This window comes from Fukomys damarensis, unplaced genomic scaffold, assembly GCF_012274545.1.
Source record: "Fukomys damarensis isolate Sample0158 unplaced genomic scaffold, DMR_v1.0_HiC HiC_scaffold_29, whole genome shotgun sequence".
Classification (NCBI taxonomy): domain Eukaryota; kingdom Metazoa; phylum Chordata; class Mammalia; order Rodentia; family Bathyergidae; genus Fukomys; species Fukomys damarensis.
In genome coordinates, this window is record NW_022900941.1 from 29330725 (window position 1) to 29344573 (window position 13849).

At 33.0% G+C, this 13849-nt stretch overlaps 1 protein-coding gene across 3 annotated transcripts in view; it reads right to left on the reverse strand.

Annotated features, from left to right (window-relative positions):
• Positions 1-13849, reverse strand: part of Orc4 (origin recognition complex subunit 4) — a 74346-nt gene that overhangs the window by 8779 nt on the left and 51718 nt on the right. For 2 of the 3 annotated variants that reach the window (XM_010620967.3, XM_010620970.3), the window contains 7 exons: positions 13726-13774; positions 13173-13324; positions 10293-10466; positions 4991-5077; positions 2349-2457; positions 1532-1627; positions 1384-1451 (listed from right to left, as the gene is read on the reverse strand). In XM_010620967.3, the coding sequence (XP_010619269.1) occupies positions 1384-1451; positions 1532-1627; positions 2349-2457; positions 4991-5077; positions 10293-10466; positions 13173-13324; positions 13726-13774 (735 nt within the window). The remainder of the gene's footprint in view (positions 1-1383; positions 1452-1531; positions 1628-2348; positions 2458-4990; positions 5078-10292; positions 10467-13172; positions 13325-13725; positions 13775-13849) is intronic. The other variant, XM_010620969.3, reaches the window with a different exon arrangement.

Genomic DNA, 13849 nt, shown 5'->3' on the forward strand with positions numbered 1-13849 from the left:
AAAAAAAAAAAAAAAAAAAAAAAAAAAAAAAAAGAACAACTTTTTAGGCTGCAGGAAAATATTGGGACTTGACAAAATTGAAATTTAAAACATTTCCAGATTGTGAAATATTTCCTTATTTAAAACTTTAAAAAGACTAGCTATAAATTTAAAAAGATTAGCTGTAAATTATAATAATTTAAATGCCTAGGGCCAGGGATTTGGCTCAGTGGTTCTGCCGCCTGCCTCACAAGTGCAAGGGCCTGAGTTTGATCCCCAGTATCCCCCTCCCACCCCCCAAAATTTAAAATCTTTCCACTTTCATGACTCCCATGAAACATGACTATAACACAAATATGGAATTGGGGGAGGGGGTCATCCTAATCTCCAGTATGCCAAATACTTTTACTATTTCTTTGAATAAATGGTAATGCTCTGTACTCATTTTTACAAAAACTGCAAGAAATAAAACTGACTACTAGGGATTATAACAGATACCTAAGGATTTAGGGGTCCACTGCTTAAATAAGTAACATATTTACTCCTATAAGCACCTTTAGGGCTCCACTGTTCACAATGGGCAATCAAGCACTTGATATGTGTGACTCAACTTTTAATTTTATTTAAACTTAAATATATTTGGTTCAGCTAAAATACTGTATATGTCTAGAACAATTAAAAAATGTAAATCTTTTTCAGCTACAAATTAATGAATCAAAACAAGTATTTCCAATAAATAGTAAAGGAATGTGCTATATTATAAATATACACAAAGTTTCAAAGACATAAAAGAATGAAAAGTATGTCATTTCTGATTTACAGATTTTTAAAACATTTTCTGATAAACATTAAAGTTAATTCTTTCACAAGTCCATACAGCTGCTAGAAAATCTAAAACTACATAATGTAGTTTACATTCTTTCTGGGAGACAATGGTACACTGAAATAAAATCCTCAAGTTTCAAACTCATGCCTTATCTACCTGCCAAATAAAACTTTCTCTTTATGTCCTCACTAGCCAATGAGATTCTTCCTATTAATCTTATTACTAGCTTTTATGTACATTTTTATCCATTGTCTGCTGAGATTATAAACCCAATTTGTGGGCTGAAAAGAGAGAGGGTTATTATATATTATATACCACGAGTTTGATAGACCATAATGAATACAGTACTTTTGCAGGGTGTAAATGCTAAGAACCGACAGCAGAGGGCAGCATACCCCTCAAAACCATAAAAGCAGCTTTCTTTAGAATTGAACATTTTAGTTTTGGATAATTTTGGTCTGGAAAGAATGCCTAACTTAAAATTTAAAAAGAAATTAAAGTGAATCTTTATATAATAATGTTTGATCTAAAAATGTATGTGTCTGCAAAAAATAATGGTATGGTAAACCAAATCTTACCTTCATGACAACAGGTTTCTCAAAATTATATACAGAATGGGCCTTCCTCTGAACAAACTTCTGAAACTCTGGAGAGAAAAGAATGACACTGAAACCCTCAAATAAACAAAAGAGGAGATTTAAAAGCTCCATCAAAGTCTTATCTCACCATTATACACCATCTGAAAATTAAAAGGCTCCTCTTCATAGATGTCATTTAAATGTTTCATAGCTATTATAAGACAAATTTCCAAGACTGACAGTCCTATAGTAAAAGAAAACAAACAATGAGTTGTAGTTTACTCATCATAAGATTGACTACTGTGAGGGAATCATAATAAATAACTGTCCCCCAAGGAGTAGAGACAGAAAAGATTATGGTTTTGAAGGATGGCGGAGGTCAAGATTCCTATAGATTCAAGTGTGTCGTAAACTACTATCTACCAAAAAACCTCAACCTCTAAGTTTTGTTTTTAATATCTGCAAAATAAGGGCCTTTCTAAACTTACACACATGCTATAAGAATCATCAAGCACTCACAGCATGACCCACCGTGAACAACAGGAACTACGATTCTGTTAGTTCAAATCACACAAGTCCTTTATTCAGAGAACATAAACTCCAGAAAATTTTATCTAAAATTTTGAGCGCAGTTTTTTCTCCCCAGAGAGAAAAATGCTCTTTACATCATGAAAAAGAATAATGAACCCAAAGTAACTAAATGTCAGTGAATGCTCTTCAGTTGCACTTGGTGCAATGAGAAACTCAACGATTAAGTCTGACTTGACTTTCCAATATGGCAGCAGAGTCAGTGTCCAGTTTCCTCCATTTTCAAGGAGAGCAATAAAGTTGCATAAAGGACTGAGTTAAAGGCTATGTGGATATAAAAGTATTCTGTATATAAAGTTATACTCCATTTTTATAATTCTGGAAACATCTCCAGTCAAACTCAATTTAAAAAAATGACTAATAAAACAGATTCTCACCATGTACAACATTTGCTTTAGAATCCATGCTACAAAGCTGGGCTGCCTCCATCAAATCTGCTGCAGTCAGAAATGGGTGTGATACTGTTACTCGATTTAAAGCAACCATCTATAGAAAGGTAGACCAGAAAAACATTTATTTACTTTGGCATTTTGGAGATAATTACTGAGCAAAGTTTATGAATTTGTGTAGCCTGTTGTTATTGGAGAAAAATGCTTGGAAAAGGCATTCTAAAATTTACCTTTCAAAATACAGTATTTCGGGCTGAGCATTTAGCTCAGTGGTGAAGCAGCCAGCCTTGCAAGTGCAAGGATGTGAGTTTGATCCCCAGTACCAAAAAAAAAAAAAAGAAAAGTAAAATACAGTATTTTAATTTGTATGTCACATAGTTTCATAAACGTAAATAAAAAATTGTTTTGTTGCTTTCCCAACTACTTCTGACCTGCATTGCATTTATTTACTCTTTAAAAAAGGAATAGTTCAAGAAGAGTAGGAGAAAAACTGACAACAATACTAATCAAAACCCCAGACCAAACCAAAAAGGCCAATCTATGCCTTGTATTAACTTTTAACTCTTTTAAACTGATCAAACAGCAGAAGTTAAGGTCAGAGGTTACTTATATTTGTATAAAAAAAGAAAAGCAAACAAAAATCAAATTGATACCTATAGGAACAACTCTCCTTGAAAGCCAAGTCATTTCTCATGTACTTTTCATTTAGTTTTCCCAAAACTAACAAAATTCGTGCACTAAAGTTGCCAATGCAAATATAAATTTTTTCTTTACTACATTTTTCATTAAAAATTAAATTTAGTTATTTAAGATTTAGCAGATAAAAATGCAAAATAGCATGTTAAATCTGAATTTCAAATAAACAATGACTGATTACTTAGTATAGGTAAGTACCATGCAATATTTAAGAATAGTTATGCTAGAGGTTCTTTTTTTTTGTACCTGGGATCTAACTCTGGACCTTGCACTGGCAAAGCAAGCTGTGGCACCACTGAGCTAAATCCCCGGCAAGAACAGTTATGCTAGAAACTCTTGCCTCGCTTATCAGTGTGCAAATGCCTTAGTTATGCAGAAGACACTGGCAATCCTGTAGTTCATTCTCCTACTGTGTGGGATCCAGACCTCCAGTAGCTCTTTCCCTGTTTCCTTTCATTATAAAGTATTAACATACAAAAAGACAAGAGAGAACCATGTACCTATGATCACTTTAAGAATTATAATTTTATAAAGTTAAAGCTAGTCTCCTCTCCTGACTGGACTCTACCTTCCTTACACCACATAAAACAACCACACATTATCTTTCTTACTTCTACTTTAGTTTCTAAAACATGCGCAGGTATTCCTAGACCATAAAGTAATATTCAAGCTTTATATAAATACTGCATTGTACTTTTACAGCTCACTTTCCACTGCACATCTGAGAACTTACCCATGTTAAGGTGACAATCTAATTAATATATACATTATATATTAGTATAGCTACATGCCTATATATATCTACTCTAAAAATTTAGGCCTCAGATTCCTTCATATTAGCATGTTGTTAAGAATGGCAGTATATTTTTGATAGGTAGGAGAGGGATAAACTAATGAGAAGAAGTTTATATGGAGAAAGACAAATTTCTTCAACAAAAATCGTAAAAGGGAGGAGTACTGGCAGAACCACATAGTAAAGTTGAACAAAAGTTTGTTGTGGCCAAAGAGCCTTTGTTTAAGCTCTGGCTTTGCCATCAACCATCTATGAGCAAGTTTTTTCACCTCTACAAAACTCAGCTCCTTTAAAGGGTAAGAGTAAAACACTTAAGGATAAAAAATAGTATTACTGCAATGTTTAGAAATAACATCGGATAGCAGATGTGCTAGTCAGTAAACGGTGAATGCTATTTTATTATTATTATTGCTGTTACTGTTATTGAACTATTTTCTCTCTGAAAAGTACCTGCCATAATTTTCTAGAAATACTGAGCTAATGCCGAAAAACTTCCGAAGGTTTTGAAGCTTCTTTACTTTTCAGAACACAGTTCTGAAATTAAGTAACTCTTGATCAATACTGATATTATTTATGCTTAAAATGTAATTACTCACTGAAAGACCATAACCAAATGGGATTTATTCTATATATATATGTAAGGCTGGTTTAGCACTGAAAAGAAAAAAAAAAATCACTGTAATCCAACATATTAATATCTAAAGAAAAATTATATGATCAGCTGATTCAGAATTCGACAAAATCCAAGACCCATTCTACATAATCTCAAATATATATAAAATGTAAAAAATTTTACCCTATACAAGTTGATAGGACAAGATGGTAGGTTACCAGACTTGGATTGGCGTGGGGTGGGCAGTGTGGAAAGGTGCATCAACAGGCACTAAGTTACAGGAGCAGTTAGCTTTGGTATGGTAGTCCACTGTAGGGTGACTATAAGAAATATACTGTACATTTCAAAAAGGTACAGTATTTTTGAAATTGAAAGTTTCCATCAAAAAGAAATTATAAATGAGGACATAGATATGTTTAATCTGATTTAAACATTACCCAATTTATACTTCTATGAATACATCACAAGATACCCATTTCTAGGTACAATTTTTATGAGTTAAAAATAAATGTAATTAAAAGGACAAACCGATAGCATGTGTAATGACCTCAGGTCTTTGCTGACATTAAAATGCTTTAGTAGAACATCTTGTACACTTTTATCTTCAGAAAGACTCTAAAGGGAAAAAAAACATTAAGGAATGCAGTTTAAAACAGAAATATAATCTTGTACTCTAACTGGTTAGAACACTTTATTAACCCTGACATTTATTCATTATTAAATAGACACCGGTTGATCTAAAGAACAGTAAAATCAAGGCCAATTTTCAGTCTACTGATTTTCTTCTCCCTTTAACTTGAACACAAGAATGAAACAATTCTTGCTACTCCAAAATTTCGGGAAACTACACAGTTACATTAGTAGGATGAACAAAATGTAGCGCAACATATAACAGTGAATGAACACTTGTGTGCTTGAAAAGCAAGAAGTATTCGAATAAAGTGTTAATCAAAGAAGGAAAAGCCTCAAATTATGAGCAGCACTGGGAATACCATGACATACTCACACAAAACAAGACTTTTGCACCCAAGTTTCAATTATCTGCAAAGGATAGTATGTAAAGATAAAGGAAAGAAAACTTCATCAGAGGCAAAGACAAGGAGAGTATGAATTAACGAAATGATAAGAATAAAAGAGAGAGGAAGTTTATAGAACATAATCTGAGAAAGAACCAACTGATGAGAAGAGAAAAATGGATTTGAAAATAGGAGGTCAAAATCAAGGATAAACTATAGGGAAGGACTCCTTGCGAAAAGTGAAACATGATCACAACTGAGCTTTGGAATACCAAGATTTATTGATATTTAAATAGATGGAAAAATGAAAACAGTACTCTGGATAATACACACTGGAAAATAATTCAAGACAGTAGTGATCTAGAAAATAAGGGAAGAAAACTTCAAGAGGGAATTGTTGATCTAGAGTGTAAAACATTGTGTAAAATTAAACAGATATAGTCTGAGAAAAAGGCTAGTGGTTTTAGAAATCTGGAGACCAAAAGGGCTCTTTGAGAAAGCAGTATCTAAATGCACCAGAGACTCCACTGAATAAGGATTCAATGAAAGGTGAGGAACCCTTAGCACTGAAGAATTAGATGAAAGGAGAGTAAATTCAGAGGGTACAGAGGATACATAAAACAGTAAGAAAACCTAGAATAGTTTTTTTAAACATCGTCTGCATGAAATATTTATTAAAGAAAAATCTTGAACACTAAGCATTTCTATATTTGCTAGAGCTATAACTTTATGTCTTTATTTCTCCCACTGTTATGAGGATTCCTTTTTCAGGAAGACATTCTAGTCTACTGGAATGAAATTTCATATGTTCAATAAGTATGTCATAGCAGTTAAAGTTTCCACTCCCTTTTATTGTATTTAATATTCCCTTTTTACTTTTTAAAAATAAATAAGGTCAAATATCCACTGGAAGTACAGAAAATGAACATAGAACAGTGAGGTAATATACATAAATTTTAACCTCCATAGTCTTCAGATTTCAATATGGAAGAAATTTGAGAAGTACTGCGGCTAATTATAGTAGGCAAACTACAGTCTAGACTTCCATAATCCGACTCTTAGCAAATCACTTATAAACTTGATGTGGTAAAACTGAAACACTTAGGAAAACTAAAAAAAATCATCTAGGACAAAAATGATGTATGAAAAATTTCTCCAGAAAAATACAATTACTTTAAAAAACTATATTTGGCTTTCTTTGGCACAATACCTTAAAGGGTTACTCTATACGTTGCCTTCCAAATGTAACTTAGTATTTTTAATGGTCTGACTCAAATTCTTGTTTTTGAAAGCTATCACCTTGTTTGCATAGTTTACTTTTAAAGAAAATGTACATCATCTATATGTACACTGCATACATCTAATTTCACTAATTCTTTCACTTTGATCTTGATCCAAATGTTATAAACATCTGAAGGTTATAACTAAATTAACTGTAGTACTTTGAGGTATTTCCTATGAGAAGAAGTAGATGTAATTCTTTTAAATGCTCCTTTTCAGGGACTTCCCTTATTTTGTCATGCTGAGATGGAGTCTACTCTGTTTACTTGACTCTTTTGACGCAGGGCCAAAATAAACTTCCAAATTAAGCATAAAGTAAAGGCTCAAGCCTATACTGAAGACGTTTCTCGTAAGAGATTCCAGAGATTACCTGTTATTTCTACCAATGTTTTCAGTTTAGTCTTGCAATGTCAGAAATCTGCTGAGTAGTCAGCACTGACAGAAAGGATAGCTCCCTTAATTCAGCCTTCCTCACATATCCTCCCAGCCAGAGACTCTGACCATGGTGCTGAGAGATTGTTTTCAAGGGAAACTTTTTAGTATGTCAAAGGAAGAGGCACAAAATGACTGGCATAAGAAAAGACAATACTACAATTATCTTCTTTAATAGTGTTAGTTCTACTTTATGCATCTGAAAAAGATAATCATATTTATCATGTACCTCTAAATTTCGGTATTATAAAGTCTGCAATAAGGACTAGAAAAGTAGGGTTTAATCACCATGACGGTTACCATTTTAAGCCATCCAAGTACTGCTTAAACCAAAGCTGGCATCATCCTCTTTATATTCAGTCCTCTCTTGTGGGGGGCTGAGTCAAGATACCCCACAGCCAAAATATCACAATGCTCATACCCCTTAAATAAAATGATATAGTATTTGCATATAACCTAGAAACATTCCTTAAATCATCTCTAGATTACCTACAGTACTTAATATAAAGTGAATGCAATGAGTTATACTGCACTGTATAGGAAATAGTGCAATATAAAAGTCTGCGAGGATATAATCCTAAGTGAAATAAATAAATCACACATGTGTAAATACTGAACAGTTTCTCTGGTGTGAAAAACTATAATAGTACACAAGATCCTAATGAGATAATTAACAATGTGAAATAGGAAGAAAAGGGCTAAAGGTGTAGGGAAAGTGGGAAGGGTAGGGGAAAAGGAATAAGGGAAAAGAAAAAATATGAGTTAATGAAAAAATGGAAATAAAGTGTTTGTAAATGGGGAGGGGGTGGAGGGAGGGCAGGGACAAGGGGAAAAAATGAGAACCAAGACCTGTCATGTAAAGGTACAAGATCACAATAATGACTGTAACTGTACTGTAAACGTAAAATGTACCAATAATCTCAATTAAAAAAAAGAAAAACATAGTCTGTACATGGTCATATGTAATTTTTTTCAAAAATTGTTTGTCTATCATTGAATCCAAGGATGGAGAAATGGAAGATCAACTATATTCACTTTGACACATTCAGAATGTAACACAGCTAGGAGAGACACAAAGATGGATAATGCCACAGAGCAGCCTCAGTTATGTAGTTGACTTAGGAAAAGACAGTGTGTAGGGACAGAAATATTAAATGATCCTGGATAGTAGTCTATAAAAGACTGCATTTATTTTGGGGAATAAGAGAAATGCAGGAGGCATAACAATGTCTGATTTGAAGCCATAATACAAAGCCATAGTGATAAAGATGACATGGCACTGCAACAAAAACAGATGCACGGATTGATGGAGTAGAACTGAGGATACAGAATTGAGGATATATTACAAAATGGGATAAAAGCATACGTTGGAGGAAAGAGCTAGTCAACAAGTGGTGCCAGGAAAATTGGTTATCTGTTTGCAGAAGACTGAAAATTGCAGCCCTCTCTTTCACCATATACTAAATTAAAATCAAAACAGATCAAAGATTTAAACATTAAAACAGAAACGTTAAACCTACTAGAAGATAAAATGGGTAAAACACTTGAAGATACAGGTGTAGGGAAGGATTTTCTACACAGAATTTTAGATAAAAATAAACTCAGTATGTTAAGGCTCAACACTCTATAAGAAAAAAAGAATGGACATGGATATAAGGGAAAAAAAATTTTTACCATGTATTTTTCTATACCGATTAAATTTTTCAATAAACTTTTATGATTTAACAAACAGCAACTGTATCAAAATTACTAGTGCTTATGTGGGCATACTATATAATTTAAAAAATAATTATTTTAAAAGCAAAATAAATAAAAGTTTCCACTTTTAAGTTGGTATTGATATCTAAGACATTTTGGTGAAAAGAACATAATCTATCATCATTGCTTTACCATAGAACAATTACATTTTCCAGAGCTAATCAATGCAGCCTGTGTAATTGTTAAATTTAACATTACAGTTTTCCCGAATATTCCTAAACAAAAGACTACCTTATTTTCTGTTACCACAGTATTTGTATTATCTTATTCTGCCATGAGGAAATTATTAAAAACATCAAAACTATTTTCCCTTTATGTTACTAAACACATAGTCATATACATATTTCCCCTCTTCCCCTTGCTGACTATCATTTCTTGTTAGCATAAGATGAAATTTATAATAGTACTGAGAAGATATAAAGCTGAAGTTGTTTATAAGAAACTGAAACACAAACATCTGCGTAAGATAGGCATGAACCATTAATATAGTACTTTGTTAAACTTGTAAAATTTAAATTATATAAATTGACAAAATTATCTAAACTATAAAGCAGAGAAAAGAAAAATGTTTTAGATAAAAACACAAAAGTTTACTTGAAACTACAGATGTTAACTGCTACAGCTCAACAGGATATATAACATTTTAATTGCCTTTAGTAAGAAAAAAAGGATATACAATTTGCATTCTCCCAGTCACAAGACTTTGTGTTACTTACAATGTTTTAAATTTGATTATAACTGCTTTAAACCATATAGTATTATGGCTTGTATCTAGATGTTCCCTCAAAGTCTCAGGCACTTATAGGTGGGGCTTTTTGAAGCTGGCAGGATCCAGGCTATGTGACACTCATATTAAGGATGTGTGGTACTAAATCAGTCCACTGATTGGAATTACCACAGTTCTACACTGAATGGATTTAGTGAAGACAGAAGCCTTACTGGGGTCTGTGGTACCTCACAAAGCTGACAGTCTGGGTGGGATGAGGTGGGAGAGAACGTCCGCCGCTGCTGCTTTGCCGCTTGCCATGCCGTGCTCTCCTCTGTGATGCCCCTCTGCCACAGCCCGCTGCCTTGGACTGAAATCTCTACAAAACGTGAGCTCAAACAAACCTTTCCTCCTTTAACTTCTGGGTGTCAGGTGTTTTGTCCCAGCAATGAGAAAAGTAACCAAGACATACAGCAAGACACAGTAATTACTTGAACATTATTAACTTTAAGTTACCCAGGGCTGGGGATTTAGCTCAGCGGTTCCACCACCTGCCTCACAAGCACAAAGTCCAAAGATTAATCCCTGGTACCAAAAAAAAAAAAAAAAAAAAGAAAGAAATTCATATATAAGTTACCTGAATGTTCTCATTCCACTTCTCAGAAAAAAGTTTATCTGAAAATTCTACAGGTAGAGATAACTGTTCTTTAAATATTTTAACATACTGTGGAAAACCAAATGAATTCATTAAGTGTATCTGCCGGTGAGAAAATCGTGATTTCACTCTTTTTTCTAGAAGTTCCAAAATATCCTTAAAAACAAACAAAGATGCATGCTTAAAAACTACAGGATTAATGTTAGAAGTACAAGTAAACCATTACCCACAATTGGTAATGCTTATTCTATGGTATACAGTCACACATTTAAAAAAACACAGTGAAGTATTTGCCATAAAGAAGAATGAAGTTGTTATCTGCAGCAAAATGGAGAGAATTTGAAGCCACTATATTGAGAAATATGGCAGACATGAAAACAAGTACCATATGTTCTCTCCTATGTGTAAGTAAAATTCTCGGTGTGACAGTAAAATAGTGATGACTAGAGAAGGTCTTAGGACAGGGAGGAGTGCAGAAAAAAGTTTGATGAATTTTATCAGTGCATGTTGCATGGATGTATAGAAAAATTACAATGAACCCCACTACTACAATACACATTAATAAAAACACAGAAAATAAATTTAAAAACCTAAAGAAAATGTCATCCATAGAAAAGTGTACACTAATGCTCACAACAGCATTATTCACAAAAGCTTTAAAAATGTCAATAATCCAAATATACATCAACTGAAAAATGAATAACAAACTGCTATGCAGTGGAATATTACTCAGTGATAAAAAGATCATTATATATTACAATATAGATAAGACATTGAAAACACTAAGTGAAATAAGCCACATCATGTGACTGAATTTCTATGAAATATCCAAAATAAGTAATTTATTATACAGAATGTAGACTGTGGTAACCTAATGTTGGGGTAAAAATGGAGGAGGAGGTAGTTGGAGTGATGGCCTAAGGGCCTATTAAATTGACTGTGGACATTATGCATAACTCTGAATAAATAGCAACCCAATGAACTGTATGGTTGAAAGAAGTAAACTGTATGGTTTATAAATTACACCTCAATAATTCTATTTTTTAAAAAATCCATTTCAAACATGAATGCTTATGTGGTATTTGATGATTTTAAGGAAGAACTGCTAAGGCATAAAAACTACAATAAGAAGACGTATTTTTTAAATGAGCCCTTCTCATCTGAAAATAGACTATGAAACCTTGATGAAGGTCCTTAGGGCCTGCTTTTTCACAAAATAATATAGGGACAAAAAAAGATGTAACAGGATAAATGAAACTAACAATAACTACTGAAGCTAGATGATAAGTGAGCAAGGAAATTTGAGTCTCATCATAAGTTTTCTTTTATAAAAGTGGGGATAGTAAGGTCCAGAAATACAAAATTTTAAATCTAGTTTGATGATCTGATCCTCACAGTAGCTCAATTAAAAGCAATGATATAGAGTAAGTTAAGTTGAGTGATTAAAATGGGGAAATGGATAGTTTAGGAAGTAGTACAGGAAAGACTAATAGTTTTGAGTAGTGGAAGGAAGAAAGAAAAACTTGAAATGTTTTATACACTATAGTGCTAGCATGAAAATTAAGAGAGAAGGCTGTTATGTCTAGAGACAAGAATACCATACATCTACTCTCTATTGAGGAGGAATTCTAGATTAGATAGAAAAAACAGTGAAACTAATACTGTATGCAAAAATTAAGAACCTGAACTTGGAACTAGAAAGAAATAAAGTATGCTCTAGTCATGGATAGTCACGGCAGAAGTTAGCAATATGGGACAAAAGGAACAGGAAAAAGAAAAAAACATATTTTCAAGGAGGAAGAGGTTACTTGCTGAAAAACTCCTTATTCCATTTCTCCTTTTGTTTCTTCCTATAAATATACATACACAGATACAATTATATTTCAAAGAACTATATAATTGGAGACGCCTACACACAGAACAAAACGCCTCTGGTTACAATGATAATGAGCTACTGACTTTTCAGTTGTACCTTCACTGGCTCACAAACATTTGCCACTGCCACTTCCACCCAGAGAAAATTGATTTGTTTTTAAGAAATAAAGAAAGTGCTTCCTTTAGCTCTGTGATACCCTTCTGCCTTTGGCAAGGAGAAATAAAGATATGGAGTACTAGCCAGATGTTCGAAGAAGGCACATAGTCTAAGTACTAGAGCACACAAGGGAAAGCAGCAACAGCACTTGAAGGACTTTTGAAAGTTGACTAGAAAAAAGTTTCGCTTTTCTAAAAAGGAGAGAAAGCTATAGGAAAGGAAATAAGTAAATGGGCCTCACACAAGCCTATTAGAAGTACAGAGAAAAATGATGGAAGAAAACAGGATACATGACAGTCACAATGTAAGACAGATGACTCTTAAGTATCAGTTTTACTTGAATTCAGTAAGAAAGTTCATACTCTAAGAGTGTGATAAGATAAAACTGTACAACTGTCCAAAGGTACACAAGCTTCAACATGTTATCAAGTGAGGTGACAAAGACACTGAGATTGTGGTGGAAATCATTACAAAATTCCCCAAGGAATAAAGAAGCCCCTCTACTGTTACTGTTTGATAAAAACCATCTCTTCTATTTCTGGAAATGTGTACTTTAAAAGTTAGTATCATTTCAAGTTGGTTTCCAGCACTTAAAAAAAAAAAAAAGCATACATCAGAAATTACTTTTTTTCCCCTCAATTTATTTATTTATTGGTTTTTGAGACAGGGTCCCACCATGTAGTTTAGGCTGGCCAAGAAATCACTATGCAGCCCTGGCTCACCTTGAACCTGTGACAATTCTACTGCCTCAGACTCCTGAATGCTGGATTACAGACATGCAACCAGCACCACACCTGACAGGATAATCAATTTTTTAAAAATATACTTACCAATCTACATGTAAGACCAACAACTGCTATTGGAGTCTGTGCAGACTGAGAAATGTCAAAAAGATTATAGAGGAGTGTCTGGTTTTTATGATGAGCAAAAAGATCAAATTCATCTAATATGAAGATCACTGGGCAACTACTAGTCCGGTCACCTAAGATAAAGTGAAAAATTTGCATTAACAGGCAATTATACCAACTTTTCCTAAATCTCCAAACTATTTGCTATCTTTCACCTTCTGAAATTCAACAAGCATATACAGATAACCTACTTTGAAAAAACATAAAAATTTACCGACTATAAAACAACACGTAAAATTATTTTAGTCGTACAAAAGTTACTCTATTTATGTATCTATACCAATGATATGTGGCAGATAAAAATTAAAAACAAAATATTAATTGAGAAAATTACTGTTACAGTTATCATTTTCTTCTTCTATTTCTGTATCTTATTTTATTTTTTGGTATAAGCATATATTATTGCCTTTAAAGTTAAAGCAGAGAATAAAATTAAAAGCATTGCTTTGGTACTCCTAAACACATTAATATTTACCTTTTTTCAAAGCTTCCAGAAGAAATGAGAAGTTTTCAGCAAAACTTCCCTAAATAACAGAAAGAAGGTAATAATAACTATCTGCTTAGTTAAAAAAAAAAAAAAAAAAAAAAAAAAAAAAAAA